This window comes from Mytilus trossulus, chromosome 1, assembly GCF_036588685.1.
Source record: "Mytilus trossulus isolate FHL-02 chromosome 1, PNRI_Mtr1.1.1.hap1, whole genome shotgun sequence".
NCBI lineage: Eukaryota > Metazoa > Mollusca > Bivalvia > Mytilida > Mytilidae > Mytilus > Mytilus trossulus.
In genome coordinates, this window is record NC_086373.1 from 101,780,669 (window position 1) to 101,803,188 (window position 22,520).

General features: G+C 31.9%; 1 protein-coding gene across 1 annotated transcript; it reads left to right on the top strand.

The window, feature by feature from the left end:
* The first annotated feature begins 3,205 nt into the window (after positions 1 to 3,205).
* Positions 3,206 to 4,849, top strand: LOC134705376 (uncharacterized). Its single transcript, XM_063564120.1, has one exon. It carries the CDS (start codon positions 3,206 to 3,208, stop codon positions 4,847 to 4,849), a length of 1,644 nt encoding a protein of 547 aa, XP_063420190.1.
* The last annotated feature ends 17,671 nt before the right edge of the window (positions 4,850 to 22,520 follow it).

A 22,520-nucleotide genomic window follows, 5' to 3' on the forward strand; every position in this document is an offset into this window, starting at 1 on the left:
GCACAATGTCATGTTTTCTCTGACTGTTTATGACGCCTTTACATTAAATCAATTGGATGTTTGATGTGTACGGATTGATTGTTGAGTCTTAGATAAATGATTTGTTTGTCTACTCTCAGATCTGTTCCTAGTGTCTTTTTGTTGTCGGGATGTACAAGTACCCGGCCACGTCTAATTTGAGTCCATCTGATGAGCTAAGCCTTTTTCAACTGATTTTTATAGTTGTTCTTATGTTGTACTGTTATACCACTGTCCCAGGTTAGGGGGAGGGTTGTAATACCGCTAACAAGTTTAACACCGCCACAGTTTTTATGTATGTGTCTGTCCCAAGTCAGGAGGCTGTAATTCAGTGGTTGTCGTTTGTTTATGTGTTCATATTTCGTTCATGTTTGATATAAATAAGGTCGATAGTTTTTTCGTTTGAATTGTTTTACATTGCCATATCGCGTCCTTTTATAGCTGACTATGCGGTATAGGCTTTGCTCATGGTTGAAGGCCGTAAGATGACCTATAGTTGTTAATGTATGTGTCATTTTGGTCTCTTGTGGACAGTTATCTCATTGGCAATCATACCAAATCTTCTTTTTTATATTTGAATTACACTTAAAACAAAACGATTAAAGAAGGGCAATAGTAACCTCATCCAAATATCCATAAATGTGGACAATCAATTTACTTCTTTAGAATTTTTTAATATAGTATGAATGAAACAGAAACAACAAGAAGCTGACAAAAACTCCCATGTGTTATAATTTGCTTACTAGTATCTCATAATAATCAATATCAATATCAAAAAAGAATTTTGTTGCCAGGTGAAAGGAAATTCCAGTGAATGTAAACGAATTGGAACTTATATAGCTGATCTTTGTTCACTTTAACATTGTAGTACTTTAACAACACTGCATTTGAGGAACCTCGTCATGCCTTTTTTAAAAGTATAGTATTATACAAACTCATCATAGATACCAGAATAAAGAAAAAAGTCGACACTCGAATAATACAAATTACCGGAAAGAGAAAAATATAAAGAAATCGTATTTAAAATGTTGCTCTTAGTTGCGGTTGTTTGCGATTCGTTTCGTTGGTTGATATAGTCAAGACTTTAAGAGAAATCTATCCAAACAAGTACGAAACTATGAAAATATAACATAGTTCGAACAGTTAATATCAAATTGATGTTGGCTGTTAATGGCCATAATTTCATGAAATACATAATGCATCTTAACAAATTAAGGCAATATGTAAATACCACTGACAACTGAAACCTTGGTGATTATGCGGAATGCTAAAAAACGAGGACATTATATAATAGTGGTTTGTGATTGATGACCAAAGATCATGGGATAGAGTGATAAAGTGTTCATTGTAGGACAACAACTCACTAATGTAATACAAAGTACAATATAGATCTTCGACCTTGCCTTCAATCACATACATCATTCCATAGTCTTAAATCTCATTATGTTCACTTGACTTCAATTCCATTTAGCTCCTCCTTTGATTTACCAATGAGGTAATTTACAAATTGATTACTTTATTTATCGTTGTTGGTTTACACTTGTGCATTCAATGTAATTACTCTCTGGAAACTGGTTAAGTTAACCATGATCTATGAGAATGGTTCACGCAATGGACTTCTATAGCACATGATGACAAATATACAGATATAAAGTCATCCTGACACAATCAGTCAGACCAAGAGAAAATAACCACCATTAGAGGACGAGCAAAATATTTTATCTCCCTAAGGCAAAGCTGACCTTAGATAAATTTGGCCTTTTTTTTTTTTAACTTCTCTCGTTTTCATGTCTTAGACCACTTGGATTTCATTTATTGATAGGATAAGGAGTGTTCCTGATTGGATTTAATCCAGAACAGCTCTTCGGACTGACAAACTTATAAAAAATGTTATTTTTATCGTCTATGTTCTTCAATTTTTGTTATAAAAATAATATAAATAAAAAAATTGTAAGATAAAATTTTGCATAATCTCGTCCCCTTTCTTTGACATAGAAACGTAGATAAAGTAGTCAAATTTCACTATCGTAACCGTCAACATACTGCAACTCGTTTCGTCGTACCATTTGCATCTGATATCGACATATTAATCTCTATTCAACATTTATTGATAAATATCTGCTATGTTCTACCATTTTCTCTCTTAGTGCTGCTCTTGTCCTGTGTTGTTAAATATGTTTGTGTTTTTACATTTAAGTGATTTAACCTTTTGCAAGGCAATCATACCACATCTTCTTTTTATCTTATTTCATTCGCAGCGTTTTATTTCTCTTTTAACTTGATATATGGTCCTGGCAGTTGCCAATAATTGAAAAACCTTATGTCCATTTTGTATCATTTTTGTTGGTATCATAGGTACAGATACAAAATAAAATCATATAAAACCGTTTGAAAGAACATTAAAAAACAACGTTATAAATTTCTTCGGTCAAAAGCGCTTTTCTGAATTTACCTTCATTAGGAACACTAAAAACCTAATATTTTAAAGCAAAGGATATTACAGTACCCAAACAGCTGAAGAGCTACTTAACTCAAAGGATATAAAAAATAAGCAAATTCATCTGAAGTCAACTTTAGTGTCTTATTATTTATAAAATTTACTGGCAGTACAAGAAGACACCATCTTGCGGTTTACTCTAATTTTAACCGTACGTTAATTTATTTCAACAAAATCTCATTCATAAATAACAGGCTTCAAATCATATAAATTAAACTCACGTTACGTTTAAAAAAGACTCATCAGTGACGCTCCAAGTAAAAAAAAGTTAAAAGGCCATAAAGTACGAATTTGAAGAGCATTAACGACCTTACAGTAATAGGGGATATGTCTTGTCATATATATATATATATATATATATATATCAGTCTAAAGATTTGCACAACGGTACTGATATAAGGTGTTATTAAACGAAAATGTTGTTATAAAATCGTGTTGACAAATATTTCGGCTCAACAAATGGCCTTCTTCTTGTGTCACAAGTTTTAACAATACTGATACATAATGTATAAGGTGTGAAAATAGATCAGGTGATAATACAGGTAAGTTTTGGTCGATTGATTTTAATCCTGAATATCATAATTTAAACAAAACACTTTAAATCAATATATTTTCTTTTGGTTCTACCAAAAACTAGACTCTGATCCTACTACATCTTTTAGCAGAGATATTACTAATAGTTTGGTAGAAATGCATGCCGATGGTTTCATCGATGACAAAACTCTTGAATATTTGAAACCAGAAAACCCAAAACCGGGCAGATTTTATTTATTACCTAAAATTCATAAGGCCAATAACCCAGGAAGACCTATAGTTTCAGCGAACGGTCATCCGACGGAAAAAATATCGGAATTTGTTGGCTTCCATCTTCGTCAACATGTTGAAGACTTACCATCTCACATCAAAGATACAACCGATTATCTTAGAAAAATTCAGGCCTTAAACCCACTCCCCTCCGACACGACTCTTGTTTCCATGGATGTTACCTCCCTCTACACTAATATTCCACATGCAGATGGCATCGATGCATGCAAAGAAGTTTGGAATTCCAGACCAGTGAAATATCCACCTACTGAATGCCTGGTCAAAATGCTCACGCTGGTACTTAAGAAAAACAACTTCACTTTTGATGGAGATCATTATTTGCAAGTAAATGGAACTGCCATGGGCACCAAAATGGCTCCGTCATATGCCAACATATTTATGGGCAAATTAGAGAAACAACTCCTTGAAACTTCCATCGAAAAACCGCTTTCCTGGTTTAGATTTATAGATGATGTGGATATGAAATGGAATAAAAGCGACGAGGATTTAGACACTTTTATCACTCATGCCAACAACATACATCCAAGTATCAAATTTACTCATGAGAAGTCTAAATCCAAAATCGCCTTCCTCGATACTTCAAGTTCGCTCACAGAGGGCATCATATCTACAGATTTATATTCTAAGCCTACTGACACTCATCAATATTTGTCCCCTAAAAGTTGCCATCCTGCTCATCTTACCAAGAGCATTCCATACAGTCAGGCACTTAGAGTCAAGCGAATATGCTCCAACACAGAAACAACTAAAAGACAACTGCGTAAACTTGAAACTCGCTTGAAGAAAAGGGGCTACAAACACAGAAATATCAAAAAAAGCTTTCAGAAAGCGGAGTCAATTCCGAGGAGTGAACTATTGGAATACAAAGTTAAAAAGAAAAACAAAAGGACTCCATGTGTTCTAACTTATCACCCATCTCTCAAAAACAGCTTTGGTGTCATTCGTGAGCATTGGAAATCAGTTGAAAAGAATTCCAAACTGTCCAAGATTTTCCCTGAGCCTCCAATGATAGCTTTTAGGCAACCTAGTAGTCTACGGAACCTACTAGTGCGGGCTGAAGTGTCTGATAATAGAAGTACTCCTGGAGAATGTCGTTCTTGTGGAGAAAAACACTGCAAATGCTGTTTACAGATGCAGCATTCGTCAACATTTCACAGTAAGGCAACCGAAAATAACTATAAGATATTTTGCAATGTTACCTGCAAAAGTATGAATGTTATTTACATACTAGAATGTTCGGTTTGTGGCCTCCAATATGTTGGTGAATCAAAGCAGCCTTTCCACAAACGCCTCAATGGCCATAGGAGTGATATATCTAAGAAGCCACTTCTTCCAGTCTCTCAGCACTTCAGACAGTCAGATCACAAACTTGATGACTTTAACCGCATGAAAATTCTAGTGATTGAACAGAACATTCACTGGAGTGATGCACAGCGACAGGTTCGGGAAAGCTTTTGGATAAAGGAACTTAATGTACATCACCCAAACGGCATCAATAAGAAATACTAACAGTTTTGTTTTCACTTATTTTTATTGTTAATATACACAGTCACGTATATTGATTTAAAGTGTTTTGTTTAAATTATGATATTCAGGATTAAAATCAATCGACCAAAACGTACCTGTATTATCACCTGATCTATTTTCACACCTTATACATTATGTATCAGTATTGTTAAAACTTGTGACACAAGAAGAAGGCCATTTGTTGAGCCGAAATATTTGTCAACACGATTTTATAACAACATTTTCGTTTAATAACACCTTATATCAGTACCGTTGTGCAAATCTTTAGACTGATATAATTTTTTCCTTATCTGCATAGTATCGCCTATTCTAGACGATCCGGTACATAGTAAATTTGCTGGTTGGTCCTTTTTATAGACTTTTATATATATATATATATAACTCGTCTAAACATCAACCCAACAATGTTAGATCTGTAAATTTTCATTCGCAAATTTTTTGTTCTTCCCTCGCCGGGATTCGAACCCATGCTACTGTGATATCGTGACACCAAATCGCCTGCACTGCAGCCGTCCCGCTAGACCACACGACTACCTGGGCTCTCAAAATATATATATGCATAATGATATTCATCTCCGCGCATTAAAAAAAATATAATACTAATCAGTACAAATGCACACACACATAGACAAAGATTTAACAGCTACATAATCTTTATTTTAGCCTTCTGTCAATTTGCGTGATTCATTTTCGACCACATCGTTACTTCAAAGTAAACGGAAATCGAATTCAAATCATATGAATGCTTTTTAGATGACTACAAACTTTCTATCATGAAACGGAAACAAATTTGTTGTCATTAACGACCACGTAGATCCCGAAAATCTTTTGACAGTTTTCACAACAAATGCGCAATTGGTATTATATTGAGTGGAAGGAATCAATGACACAGTTAGTGGTGCAGTCATTATTCATGTTCTGTTTATTTTAAGTTATGCAGACCACTAGGTTGACTGAATATTAGGAATATTGCAGCTCTCGAACTTCTTCTGACTATCAATAATGTCCTTGCAAAGATGGTGTGATCGTTTGTTATCGAGTTGTATATATTAGGCAGACACATCTGGTCAGTAAAAGAAAAGCTAAATCCGATACCTGATGTAGTGTAAAGATAGTGTCACGCGTTACGAATCCTTGCAATAACTCTTTGATGGGTCTGTAGATTGTCTGTTGCAATGCTTATTTTCTATACATATTCAATACACCTTCAGTCCAATTCGGTATTTTTCTTATTTAACTTTCACACCTCTTTGTCGATCCTAATTTCATTAATTTCATATGTAATGGATGTAAAATGTGTCACTGGATTGCTTAGCAAATAACAATCCATCAATAAATAAATCAATCAATCAAATAAACATTGACAGATAGTCAAATTGACCTCTTGGCACCTCTTTTGGTTAAAAAGAAGAAAAAAATAACAGAAATACCGAAAAGTCCCGTGTCAAATGGCAAAATCGAAAGCGCAAACATATCAAACAAATTGATTATAACTGTCATATTTCGGACTTTGTACATATATTTTCTTATGTACAAAAAAGGTAGATTAAACCTGGTTTTATAGGTAGGAAAACCTCTCACTTTTATGACTGTCGCATATAACTTCATTATATTGACAACAATGTGTGAGCAAACAGACATAATAGGTAAAATGTTAAGGCTTCGGTCAACATTGTGAAATAATCTCAATCACTATAAAAACAAATTACTATTTCAAATGTTCCTATTTTGGGTTACATGTATAGTATTCGAGAAATGATTATAAAGGTTTGAATCGTCCATAAGGAGCACATTGTATTTGTTAGAGCAGTTAACGATTCTGTTTTGTAATGTCCGGTACTTATTACATTTGCTTGTCGGTCATGTTCATAGACTTCTATATATGTTCTGTCTATGTGGCTGTGTTGTCTAAAGCGCTGGACATTCATTTTGAGATGCTTAATTCATGACTACCATTGATCAGGTAAACCATAATTGTATAGTTCGTTCTTATGTTGTACTGTTATACCACTGTCCCAGGTTAGTGGGAGGGTTCGGATCCCGCTAACATTTGTAATCCCGCCACATTATGTATGTAAGTGCCTGTCCCAAGTCATGAGCCTGCTATTCAGTGGTTGTCGTTTGTTTATTGTTACATATTTGTTTTCGTTCATTTTTTTGTACATAAATTAGGCCGTAAGTTTTCTCGTTTGAATTGTTTTACATTGTCATTTCGGGGCCTTTTATAGCTTACTATGCGGTATGGGCTTTGCTCATCGTTGAAGTTGCGGTACGGTGACCTACAGATGTTAAACTTTCTGTGTCATTCTAGTCACTTGTGGACAGTTGACTCATTGGCAAACATACCACATCTTCTTTTTTATATAAACACTACTGCCTAGTATATATGACGAGTTTATAATCATTGCATGCTATCAACTTGTTTATGTTTTTAATATTAATATTGCCGGCCAAACAATTATGCCATCTATCAGCAGACTATAATTATCTTCTGTGGTTGAATAACCCAAACCGACGGATTCCTTCACCGAATTATAAGTCTTAATAACGACATTAATCAAACACAAGTCAATCATGTCAATGTGTAACTAGAAATTGTAAAAATTAAATATAGTGCCTTAAATAAGTAAGGCAATTAATGAAATATTCCTCACTAAATTTCAGGATACATAACTTAGTGGCAATGCAATAACTAATGCCTATAATTTACGCTTTATACATTATTTAAACTTACTAAAATTGAGGCGGGAGATACTAAACAGACATACATATTGCCCATGGTCATAATCGTTTGAGAGACTACTTTTGAAATGGCTAGTTATCAGGGTACTGAATAAACGTCTGAACTGCTTCTTAATTACTCATGTATAAACTGAACATAGATATTATTGATGATAGTATGATTATTTTGCAGCTAGCTGATAGTGGCTGAAAACGATTCCCGATTAGTGGTTAGCAATTTTCGTAAAAGTAGCCATTTTGATCTATATCATTATAAGCTTGGATGAAATGTTCAGTCCATGTTGTAAAACACGTCAGTACAGCCAACGATTGGTTGCCAGAATCAGCAAAGACCTCAAATTGAGTTCACACATATAACATTTTACACTCTGTAAAGAGGAATTTATTCAGGAGTGCTGTATAAACCAAGGATTAGGCAGTAAAGTCCTTCGTCAGACCACCATTAGAATTTGCTTGCTTTGTATTGTTTGCCTAGAAACAAGACATACACACCATTGGAATGACAAATGGCATGTATCTAGAATCGCAAAACTTAAATGACAAGAGAAAGAACTCACGATCAAAAATGCTCTGTAGTAACTCATCAACAATACCAAGCTAATAATTTAGAAATGCACCAAAATGTAAAATCTGTTCCTGTTCCACATGTTGTATTGCTCATTTAAAATCTATTAAGTAATGTTTTCTAGTGAATAGCTATTTCGCAATAGCAGAATGGTAATTGACTATGAGTAATAGTAGACTCATAGACATCACCTATTTTGCTATCATAGAAATTGTTAAAATAAACCCTGCAACTTGACCCATTTGGAAATTCGAAATTGAAACACATGTTTCTCGGGAAAAGGGATGAAATACAAAGCAATTTCAGGAATAAACAACAAAGACATTGATAAAAAGCACAAAATACAGCACTCAGAACTTTTTTTCATATTTCGGTGATGTTTTAACCAAGAGAATACGATAATGAAGCACATATTAAATAACGTTAAACCATCTCATCACGGTGCCCTTGAAACACAGGTATTCGTGATGACATAGAATTAATATAATTAACATTTAATGAGTTCTAATTCAACTAGAGGCAACAACAGTTTACTGGTGTTAAAATTATCTTGTTCAAGATACAAATCAAAGTAACATACAAAACCGGATCATTTTCTGAGGGAATCACATCAACACCAAAAAGAGCGAGATCGGTTGTGTCGATTAATTGATTTCAAATCTACAATTGTATTGAAAAGGCTAGTTTTCTCTTTTGCTTCATCCTCATGAATAGGTCGATGTGGGTATTTGTTAATAATCATTGTTGATTTTGAATATCAATTGTAAAACTTGATATCTTGATTGAATTCTCGTTGATGTCATATCACATATATGTATCACTCATACTTAAAGAACATATTTTTATTCAATTATGATTTTATAGAAGATATAACAATACCAAAAACTTTGCTTCAAGCAAATCTGATCTAAATTCGTATTATACTTGTATCTCTAAATGTAATCTGGCGACGAAGTTAGTCTACTTCTTTTATTATATCTGCTCTTATTATGACTAACAGGTTTCATTTGTTTATTCTTACACAATTTTTATGCTATAAGAAGTATTTGTATCATGTAGTACTCACATTAAACACAAATATTGGACAATTAACCCGATACTTTATGAATTATTTGCGTTTGAAGTGCTTTTCTGGATTAACCTTGATCAGGAACATACTAAGCTAAGGATGTGTAATTAATTGAAAACGTTAATATGTTGTTATTCAATTCTACAATACCAAACACAAGTGCACTAGTCAGGATGATGCTTTATATTTTTCAAATAATCTGAAGGAATATTAAAATTTTGGTCGTTTGTTCCTCTAAATAAAAAAAATTAGCATGTCGTGTTACATACCCCTTGTTTATTACGTTAAATCAAATCACAACGTTGTGGCGAAGTTTTTGAAAATACTACCTAGAATGCTGTAGATTCTGTTACTGAGAATTGTGAAATTATCAGTCTGCACCGATTGGTCTCATTCAGAATATTTAAATGTGTGTATCAGTCTGCATCCGATTTCGGAAGAATGACTAAAACCGGAAATCGATACATCATTTTTCTTTTTGATGTTTTTATTCAGTCGATAACATCGTACCAAGACATAACGTAGTTTTTGGATATTCATAATAATACATGCAACGTTTGAACAATTCCATTGTAAGTTGTATTTCGATGTACTGTCTGACATTGGAGAGACATCATGCTAGATTAACCAACTATAATAGGCACTTATATATAAATATAATTACCAGGAACTGTGAAGTATCGTATCACATAAGAGTTAGTGGTACAACTATATGTAATCATTCTAAGACAATATGCAAGAAAACTTTTACGTAATAGTTATTGTGTGACTTTATCATACGTGGTTGACTCTATAATACACGCAAAATTAAAGACCATTAGACCTAAAGAAAATTTAATTTCAAAATGAAATCGATACAAATGAAAATGTTGATAGAACTATACGTACTGTTAGCAATGCTTAGTAAATGAACCCACCGCCATTGTAAAGTCCATGTTATATAACTAGAGGTCGTCAAGTTATTGTAGATAACCCAACCAAAAACAACTGAGGGATCATGATTTTGTTTCCGTATCAGTCGTTGTGAAAGTTTACAAGCATTTGTTGTATGTTTTACATAGAATAATTGCGGTGTTTATGTAATGCATATTTCCAATGTTCTCTGATGCCATTTATAGCAGTTTTTCCTACATATGAAGAAAACTTGGGATTGCAATGATTGCAATAATAAAAGAAGTTCCCTAAATTTTCTCTCTTTATTATATAAATTCAATATTGTTGCTAACTCGACTGTTAATAATTAATATAATAAAAGGCTATAGCTCTGATTATCTTTTCATAAGTTTTGGGGATCATTTTTCTGTTATTTAAGTCAAACATTAACATTTCAACCAATTTCAAAATAACGTTTTTCATCTATCATCCAGAGGTCACAATATTTTTTCTCACAAAAAAACAAGTACCATTACTTGGGAATAGTAAACTGAAATCAACAAAAATTAAGCCTCGTTCATGATTGATAAGTAATCCAATACATTTCATTAAATGTACCAATCAACTTCATACAAGGTGTTTCCATCTGTTCATCCGAATTCACATAATGTTTTCGAAAACAAATAGTACCATGATTCTCAAACGGAAAAAGTGAAATCGACAAAACAATAAACCATTTTTAATTTTGATTAGTGTTCAAGCACATTCCATTTAAATTTCAATCAATTTGAAAATAAGTTCCGAATTTTTTGTCTAGAAAACAAACATAAGGAGGATGGACCGCTAGATAGGCGTCCTACATACCCCAATTTTGTCGAGCGTGATTATAAAAATGAAACTAACATTTTACAACTTTGTTACGTTCGAAATTCTTTTTCTAGATTTACATTATAGATGATCGCGTAAACACAATAATTTGAAAACGCAAAGGATTAAGTGCACACTTATAACAACCAGTTTAGGCAACCTTCACATGTTGGACGACTATTTGGTATTTCAGTCTCATAGATGCCCACGGATTCCTCGATTAAGAAACCGCCAATTGAAACTTATCATCGAACATGATAGTACCCTTAACAACTTGACGTCTGCCACATGTGGAGCAGGATCTACTTCACCTGCCAGAACACAAAAGACCACCAAGGTATTTTGGTAGGAATCGGGTTGCTCAGTTCTATTTAATGTTCTTATAGCGTTTTAATGGCATGCGATACAGCTAAAGGGAAGGTAATGACGTCGCTAACGTAACATGTTTCTTTTCACATTGTCAACCTGTGCTAAAGTAGGAAAAACGTGCATTATTTTTACTGATTTGAATCAATATTTTGAAAACGTGTGCATGACTTCGTCTTTAAATGATATTTGCCTTGCTTGTTCATATTATATGAACTATTGGGTTAAGGAATTAAACCCAAATAATTTTATCTTAATGAGATGATTAAGTAGCATATATTTAATTTTTTCGAAGAGTTATAACACAAATTTTAAAGCAAACACACAGCCTCTTGCTTTTGTTAGTCTTGTATTTTTTTAAATTTTAGTTTCTTGTGTACAATTTGGAAATTAGTATGGCTGAATTAGTATATATTTTTTAAAGGGGCCAGCTAAAGGACGCCTCCGGATGCAGGAATTTCTCGCTACATTGAAAACCTGTTGGTGACCTTCTGCTGTTCTTTGTTATATGGTCGGGTTGTTGTCTCTTTGACACATTCCCCATTTCCATTCTCAATTTTACAGGTAAAGAAGATATGCAATCTAACATAAATATCTTATTTGCATACATCATATAAATCTTAGTTACAAATCGTATAATATTGACACTGTACTTTAAGGAGGAGATTGAAACACTATATTTAACACAACGGAAACGAGTTTGATTTGAATAAACTCTTATTTAATTATTCAGAAACATTAGAAAGTCTGAATTAGTTGGAATAAGTTGACTGTTTCTCTGGTATCTTTCGTCTTTCTTTTGAAATAGACACCGTGTTTATTCCGATCTGTACCGTTTTTTTTTTTTTTTTTTTTTTTTTTTTTTTTTTTTTTTTTTTTTTTTTTATAGTAGATGAAATATTTGCTTACTAGATAATTTGCAGAGAAGAAAGAAAGAAAATTTCTTTCTATAAATATAGGGAGATATATACTGATTGCCAATGCAAATTTGCCGACTTTTCAAGAAAGAAACTATCGATAACCACTGATTTTTCAGGTTCCCGACCCAGCCGGACAGACACATGAGGAATATTGTATTGTTTTTATACTCCACATCCTCCCTCTAACCGAAGACTTAAATTTAATTCCAGTAAGTCGAAACAGTTCGCATTACATTGCAATGCAGGGATCTGTTAACTTATCCAGGACAACAGTTGCCTTCATCCCTAGTTGATGAAACATATCGATTATATTAGTGACAACATCTTTGCTAATTAAATATAATACTATTGCTTCAATGTTTCATTGACATATATATTGGTAACATATTGCTTGCAGTCTCTTTGTACTACAAGCACATGTGTTATAGACTTTAAATGTTAACCATGCCTCATGGCTAGGTGTAGGAATATTTATTTCTTCAAACGTCAATAAAGAAACATGCTTCTTTCATAAAAAGAAAGAACTTGCTTATAATTAAATAATGGGGAGCCGACAAAGTATATGTTTTATACCTTATAATATTTCTCGGATTCTGCTAGTTATCTCATTTCCGGCGGCTAATTCTTATGGGAAAAAATCACCTGCTTGATTATGTCGAAAAGAATCTTCACTGATGAAAAAATACAATTAAATATGCCTGACAGGAAAACAGAAAATCTCAAATATAGCTATGATAGTTAAATTACCTGTATATAAAGCAAACTATTCTCATTACACGAAATAAAAAAAACACAACACCATTAAAGAGGATTTAAACCTTTAATCGCATTAATATTAGTCTTAGATATGTTGAGGGGTGGTTGCTCGCACAATCTTTAGTACATACAACACATTGATATTTCCGACCAATATTTAAGTGGCAAATTCAATCTTGGAATCTTCAACTGGACAACAAATCTGGTTTAAAAAAAATTGCAATCTACAAAGCTAATGATGCTTTAAAATAAAGACAGGGTAAACTATGGCCATGATTGGGTGTAAAAAGTAGCAAAAGGGACCAGACCCGAGTATATATTCGTGTTTTCTTTTAACTTTTGATTGAAATTGAATATAAAAGCAACTAAGTTTATCTAAGTATTTTCCATTTTTAAATCTATTTTAACCATTTAGCGGCTACAAATATTTCCAAATATTTACACCCCGTGTATCAACTGTATATGTTTGGTTTTTACGGACGTGGGTAAATCCAAAAAAGCTATTCATAATGAGAAATTTATAAAATTAAATGTTATTTTCACTTACACACATTGGGTCGATACCTATACCGATGGACTGTAATCGTCTAGAATATCGTCAGTTCAGTAGTCAGGACTGCTTAGAATAAGAACACATATTTTTTCCAAAGTTTTTAAATGTTAGATTTAGAAATTATATAGAAACTGATGTTCAAAATTACTCGAAAAAAGTTTACGTTAAATTTGGAAAAGCTTAAAAGGTCCCTTTGGTCCAATAAGTTCTAATGTTTGTACATATTTTTAACTTCCATGTTTTCAAAGCAAAATGTCAAAAAGTTAAACAAGAGCAGGTCTGACGAAGATTATTTAAAAAGTCGTTTTTGATGCCCAAAATCTATAAAAGAATAGCTTCTTTTTAGCATAAGGTGGATGATTTTTGAAAATGAAGTTTCCTCTTACATTGATTTTTTTTTTTAAGTTTCCAGTATGCATGCGAACAAAACTTATCATTGACCCTCGACGAATAAGAAAAGCTAAATAGGCAAATAATAACGAAGTTGAAGAGCATTTGGGACCATATTTGTATGTAAAAAGCTCTTAAAGTAACAAAACGATCTGAAAACATAGCTCAACTGATAAGAGTAAAGTTTAAATATTTCTTATTAATTTTCTTTTATGTTATGGTAATTTTCCAGAATTCTTTAAACAAAGGCATTGAACTAGGATATGTAAGTAAAGGTAATGATTTGGTCTCTTGTGGAGAATTTTCTCATTTGCAATCATACCACGTCTCCTTCTTTAAATTAAAATTTCATTGTTTATTTGTTTCCTGCGTGGTAAATATATGTATTTTTAGGAAATTATATTCATTAAAATTGACAAATACTCACCCATTTAAATTTTATATAAAGCGTAATTTACGTTTCGTTACCATTACTATGGAGATTTGTTATGATTGTCAGTGAAACTACGTATACATCCATCATTGCACAAGGAACAGGAAAGACACACATAATGGACTATGTCTCAAGGACAACTCAAAGTCAAACCAACCATGTGATGACGAGTTATTTATTTTACGTCTTTGGTCTCTTATACGACCTTGAAATGTCTAACGCGTTGCAATACAAAACAACTCTTGAATCAAACAATTAGTTTTACTAGTAATTACATAACATAATTTACTACTAATATCTTAAACATTTTCATTTTCCAGAATGGTTATACATGACAACCATGATATATCAAAACAATAAATGGCATGTATGACAAGATATGTTAAAAATATCAAAATGGCAATGAAAAAATCTCCTCAGTAGCAGATGTTGTTTTGTTTATGATAAAGGTAACGAGTCTCATTTGGTAACATAACAATCGAGTCGTGAAAGATGTTTTGATTTTAAGATACCACAATAATCGGCTTGTTATGTTTTGATCCATTTCGGAACTTCTGGACTATATCTTGATTTGTATCTGGGGATGCATACTGTATAACATGCTTAAAAACGAACCGATCTAGATCCTTTTTAAGTTGAATGGGTTTCCTCAGTTACTTCTCTTCGAGAATTAAATGCTTCTTTTTTATTTGTTTGTAAAAGCGTTTACCGACACACAGTTTGTATGAAGCGCAGAACAGTTTCATTCTAAAAAAGTGCGTACGGTCAACGCGTCAACACTAAAAGGTTACTAAACAAAAAGCATTCAATACTTGTAAATACATTTTTCTTGCTAGGATCATGAAAAAATAATTCATCAAGTTTTTCTTTTATTAACTTGTGCATTTCATTTTGGAAGCTTGTGTTAAAACGCATATTACATTTTATTTCTAAAATGAATGTTTAATTCAGATTGAAGAGATATTGCTGTTAGCTAATCGAAATAAAGTATTATATATACCAAAACCAATATACATTTTGTAGGTGGTGTCAAAGGAAAATCTTTTGTTATGATCCCAATAGATACGTTTTGATGATTTTTCGACCTCGTTTTTTATAATTTATTTATTTCTTATACTTTTTTGAAATACGTATTCTTATATGACCTATTTCGGACACTTGTATTGTCCCGATTGTATCCATGTTCCTTAAATCTGAAATTATCCTGAGGGAAGCGTTGCATGATGGCACTTTAACATCTCGTCGCACGTCATACGTGTTTGTTCCTGTATGTTCTTCCTTCGGCAGCAATTTGGAAAAAAAGAAGGCTGCATAATAAAACATGTGCTTGTAGTAGCGGCCTCATATCAATTGCAAAATTCCAATGAGTTTCATGTCAGATCAGCACATATGTACTGTACAAAACTATTTTCCACATACATGTATTTCTAAATTTTACAAAACATGATATCACAAGACTGAATACAATTAAACAAAAAAAGATTTTTCATTGTACCATAAAGTCACTTATGCTGCACATAAGTATATATACAACACTATACACTATAATGTAACATACATTGGTTTTAAAATTCAAAACGATTTGTGTACATCGATAAACTACTGTTTCGTGTTAGCGTGAGCATCATTTTTATAATATTTGCTTTATTTTGATAATACGATTTGAATTAAGACTATATTTGTTCTACAGGCCTGGAAATAAATATTTGAAAAAATTAACATAGATTTTGTTTACCTGTAGAGATACGTTTTACATACCCGAAAGTATGAACTGGGAAGACTGCTTGCTAACTTAAAATATATATATAGTTCTTGGATTAGTTCTTTCATATGATTTGTTCTTTGAACTGTTCATACGGCCATTCTACTTGGTGACACTGAACACTTAAACTAACATGTTTTCAAAACAATTCCGAATACGGAAATACTTGTATGGTTTTGGGAGATTACACGATTGGTATTGTGTAAACATATTCTGATGCAAACTTACGTAATTTATATTTAACCATCGTCTATATTTGCTATTTTTTTAATCAAACTGTTGTTTTGTGTTCTTGGTTATTTTAAGAGATCGGTGTTAAATGTGTATTGACCATACAAGGTTTTATTTCAAGTTAAAAGGACAAATAACAAATCTTTTCAAAGATATAAACTTCAAAAGTAGTTGTTTTAAAGTTTTTTTGGTTATTTCTTGAATTGTAATTCATTTTTATAGTAGAGCAAGGCATATGGCAAAAAACCGGCTGAATCCCACAATTCAATTCATACGAAAAATATGAAGATTAAAACTTGTGTACATTAAGCATATTGGACAATGTAAATAGTGATTTTTAACATAATGATTTGGTTTACCAGGCAAGCACGTCATCAAAATGATGTAATACTTATGTGAAAATTTCCATTTTCGGATGAGATGGAATATGTTTTTGATAGAACTTTGACATTTCTCAAAATTGGAAAGATACGGAAAATTGGTTAATATCCTTGAGATGATGCAATACTTTGTATGTGTTTTCATAACAATGATTGATCTGGACAGTTCCTGGAGAATATACAACTAAAGTGCTGTACCCATATTTGTGACACTTTTATCTTTAATGACTGTTTGCTTTGTTCACACATCGTTGTCATTGTAATGGAATTTTACACGACTGTCATTCAAGTGGAAGTTTAGCTAGCTATAAAATCAGGTTAAACCACCGTTTCCTACATAACAAATGTCTTTACCAAGTCAGGTACGACAGTCGTTGTCGCTTATAAAATGCCCTGACATAAAAAAAATATGAAACAGTTCAAACGAGAAAACTAATGGCCTTAATTTATAACAAAACAAAACTAGTTTATAACTATTTATACCTAAACAGTAAACGGAAAAGAAATATAGCAGACATAAAGTAACGATAGCCCTTGAACTATAGGCTCCTTACCATGTACATAAAGGCAAAAGTAGTATACCGCTGTTCGACATAGATATAAATAGTGTGGCGTGGTTACAAATATTCTCGAGAGGTCAACCTTGCCCTTACCTGGGACAATGGTGTAACAATACAACTTAAGAACAAACTGTTAACATCAGTATCAATTTTCTATTCTCAAAATGTCGGTACTATGCACCAGAGATGGGTCCGATTACTTTCAATGTAATTGATTAAATTACAATTACTTTGTCATGTGTACGATTAAATTAAATTAATGATTACATAATTTCTGAAAGTGGCTGATTAAATTAATGATTACATTGGCAAAGTAATCATGATTACATCTGATTACAATGTATTTCCATACCTGCCAACTTTTCAATAACTATAGCACTTTTAAGCAAGGATTCGGTTTGATATATAATAAAATGATAACAGTTTACTACATACATACATGAACATTGTGTCACTGGTTATGACCCTTTACACTTTCTCATTATTGATCTCTGAATTATTTTGACTTCAATTGACTATACTATTATAAAACGTTTGCTGCTTGTCTTCTTACCTCTTCAAAAATTTACATGTGTTTCAATGTGCAGTTTCTAGGAGTTAGAATATGGATGAAATAAAGTTACCAGTTCAAAATTATGTAAAATTTTAATAGAATTGTGATTCACATTTACAAAGTACAAGTACTAAAAATCATTGCATTTTACATGCCCAGTCCAAAGACCTACAGAAAAATGTTTATTTTAAACAAATATGTGTCCATCTTTTGATTTATTTTGTGCTAATTAGATAGATTTTCACATGTCTGATTATATCATATATTGTCCTCCAGCTATACTCAATTGTTAATTGCAATAAAAACAAAACTTAATTGGTGTCCTACCTGTCAATTCAAAGTTGACAGAAATCACACTATTAACAAAAGATTATAATTCAGGGTTAGAGAAAAGCATTGCTAGAAAATAGCAGTTATTATCAAATATATACATGATATATATACATCTTTAAATTGTTAATATATGTACAATATCTTTTACTAGGGGAGTCTTTTCAATACTGTAACAAATTATTTTTTTTACAGAAGTAAACAAATCAATTAACATGCTTTATAAATGAAACTATCTTAATAGTAAAATATGTTAAATAATTATTAAATAGGAATATCAAAAATGTTCATTTATTGACCTTAAACACAGTTTAAGAATTTTGTCATTGTAATCAGAATGTAATCATAAAGTAATCAGGATTACAGTTTTTTTTTAAAAGTAATTAATTAAATTAAATTACATCTAATCAGATTTTTGGCTGATTAATGATTACACTGATTACTTGGGAAATTGCAGCTGATTAACGATTACAATTACAATTACCCCAAGTCTGCTATGCACAAAAATAACTAACATAAAACAACAGAAATGCACAAAGCACCGACATATGAGAACTCGCATGTACTGAAACCTATTACAAATTATAAATAAATCATGAAATCCCATACAAAAGTACCAATCAGTAAAAATTCACCGTATTTAGTGTAAAGAAATAAATGACCTTGTGTAATGCCATAATATAAATAAACCGTATCGATACGAAGTATGATAATGACGATTGATATATATGACTGTACAAATATAGCATTATGCCTTAAGTTAATTTTTATTTTTTGTATAAATTTAATCAATTTTAGCTCTTATAAAAACTATATTTAGAGATTCGACTACTGTGTCTATACCGAGGATTGCAATGAGCTCTGTTTTTCTCTAGTTTTCGAAGCAGTTGACTAACTGTCTGTTTTCCTTTAACCAAGGTGTTATTTTTTTTATTCAATTTATGCGTTTGATTCTCCCTGAAAAATGTCCTTACAAAAAATTAAAGACGTAAACTAAAAATCCTAAAAAAAGAGAGGGATCTATGTAGGAGCAATCTATAATCATCATATCAAAATAGCGGGAGTGATCCTGTTTGCATAATGCCATAAATCAACTTCTAAAATGTCAACATACGTCAAATGTAAGAACTATCGTAACTGCTGCATCGTTTCTTTTTTCACTCGGCTTATTTCGAGTTTTGTTTAAATAAAATTTGACAGAACAAGGGTTTGTATCTTTTAAATCAACAGGTGCCTCTTCTATTAACGACAGAGCAACGTGTTAGGCTGCAGGTGCGTACAATCAATGTAATGACTTCCGGCACAGACGGCATCTAAGGTCAACATGTTGAAGAGTAAAGATGGCAACGGTTTTCATATGCTGTCTTAATTGAGAATAATTAATTAGTTTCTCATGTCTAATTAGTATTTAATTGCATAGGGAAACATGTTGTTTTTCTCCTTTTCTGTGAGAACAATTTTAGTAACAAATAGTCAGTGTTAGTTTCTCATTGACTTGTTTATTTCCACACATCGTTTTAATTCGTTAATATGATAAATGTACATACATTTGTACTTAAAAAGTTGAACTATTTTTTTTTTTATTGCAGTTTTCAATCTCAGAAGTCAGTATGAATGGAAAATATAAGAGAAAAAGCAAAGGTGTTTCACACTGAACTTCATTTTTTGCGGTACTACTTAAAATGAAATGGGATTGACTTATGTTCAGTGGTTGTCTTTTGTTGGTGTGGTTCTTAAGTGTTCCTTGTTTATCGTTTTTAAAATTGATTAGACCGTTGGTTTTTCTGTTTCAATTGTTTTCGGGTTCTGTAGAGCTTGCTATTTGTATAAATCCAAGTCTCCGTGTTGAAGGTCGTTGTTTGACCTATTACTGTTAACCTTTTTACAAATTGTGACTTGGATTGAGAGTTTTGTCATTGTCACTGATATCACAACTTGTTATTTATATTTGCAAAATTAATAAAAATGTATAGGCCAATATAGTTTTATTTGAAAGCAACTGCAGGTTCTGTCAAAAACACGACAATTATATTTTTTTGGTAAAAAAATAGTTTTACCCTTTATCGTAGATATAAAAATAGTAGGAAGATTTAGGAACTCAATACCTTCAAATTTTATAGATTATTTTGACAACATAAGAAAAAATGAAAAAAGTATATGCAGATTTGCATGACATTTGTGTTACCTATCAGAATTGATAGTTGTCTCATTTGTAAAAAAAACAGTTATCACAGGTAACATGTGTGTAATTTGTTACGCCAGACGCGCGTTTCGTCATCATAAGACTCAACAGTGACGCGCGGATAAAAAAGTAAGATATCCAAACAAGAGCAATGAAGGTCCAAAATTTCAAAAAAATTATGCCAATTACAGCTACGGTAATATATGCCTGGGATAAGAAAGTCCTTTGTATTTCGAATAATTTTCACTTTAACAAACAGTAAATTTATAAAAATGACCATATAGTTGATATTGATGCCAACGCCGAAGTGCTGACTACTGAGTTGGTGATAACCTCGGGGACGAAACGTCCATTAGCAGTGGCAACTAACAGTGGAGTAAATAGTTATCAAAGGTACCAGGCTAATAATTTGATGCGCCAGACAGGGGTTTCGTCTACAATAGGCTCATCAGTGATGCTTAGATAACAAAGTTAGAAATCCAAACAAGTATAAAGATGAAGAGCATTGAAGATCCAAAATTCTAAAAGAAATTGTGCCAAGTAATAAATGCCTGGGATCAACCTTTTCTCCTTTTTTTGAATGTTTTAGTTTTCTGTTTCAATACTTCTTTCAGTTTTAGTTCCATATACAAGTAAGATATATTTCAATAAGTCAAAAAGTGTTCCTATAAATTAACTATTAACCAGAGGAGTTGATGTTCGTTCTGTAAACAGATTCTAAGAGAGACATTCTTCAATGCCTGAACTTTTATATGAAAAATAAATTCCATATTTAGATAAATAATAATGAATCCCGTTCTTTACAGCTTTAAAAAGAAAAACACATTTATCCTGAAATTTATGGCGATTGTTGCATAACGACGTTAACAATCAATCTTTTGAGTAAACCGAAAGTATTATTTATAAAACTGATGTTTAAAACTCAAATGAGGAACTGCCATTTTTTCAGGAATTCGTTTACTCATAGAGACATCTTCGATTAGTCGATGAAATCTGGTATCATCTGAGTCGCAAAGAGTCTGAAAAAAACCCAGAAAAATGTATTATAAATTTTCATGTTTGATATACAATTGTTTAAAGGTCATCTGAAACCAACATGATAAATGTGTATATGAACGAAATAACATGGCTTTCTTTTTAGAAGAGTTTTGGCCTTGGATTGGAACATATTTATTTTATTAATTTTTGAAAAATGCTAAAAATTTGCAATTATCTATCGAAATAGAAAAAAGGAAAATAGCAAAAAATCCGAATTACGAGGAAAATTCAAAATGAAAGTCCATAATAAAATGGCAAAATCAAAAGGTAAAACACATAAAACAAATGAATAAAAGCGCTTTATTTTTGATATAGAATAAATCGTTTTCTTTCACTTGTATGACAGTTGCATTAAATTCCATAAGGTGTGAACAAAACATACAAACATAGTACTCAGGAATGGGGTAATTGAAAATGTAATGGTAATTTAGTGTAATACATTACAATTTTCCATGTATTTGAATGTAATGTGGAAATGAGCATGATTTTAATTACTTGTAATGGTAATTCAATTAATTACAATGAAAAAGCATTTTGTCAAATTTTTCCAATAAGTATATGCAAAATGATTTTAGAAATAAAAATTATCAGCTGTAAAAACAAACAGCAATTAATCAGATTAAAATGTGTAATAAAACAACCTATGAAAAAGGCCACTATAAGATGTATTTTATATAATTTTAAAACAATTAACATGTTGCTAATGTTGAGACATTGATCATTGTTTGTAATATAAATCGTATTCAATATTATGACAAGCATACTTTTTAATATTTGTTAAGTAAAAAAAGGATACAGACATTTATAATTATTTATAATGTTTTAATTCATTTTTTGTTTTAATTTAAAGACACCAATTCTGAGATGTCAAAATTCTCTTAATGTATTGGAGAGTTAATAGTTACAAATTCCCACTTCTGTCAACACATCTAGAAATACCTGCCACATCAGCCTCCTGTCGAAATACAATTCAAAATTTGTGGCAAAGTGTTCAGACCAGAAAGGTGCAGACTAAATGTTAAACCATTAGAAACAGCGAATGACGATCAAATACACCACTTAAAAGTATGTTGTTAGCTCACA

Excerpts from the sequence above, each read along its gene's own strand:
- LOC134705376 (XM_063564120.1), top strand. The coding sequence starts at position 3,206 with ATGCATGCCGATGGTTTCATCGATGACAAAACTCTTGAATATTTGAAA.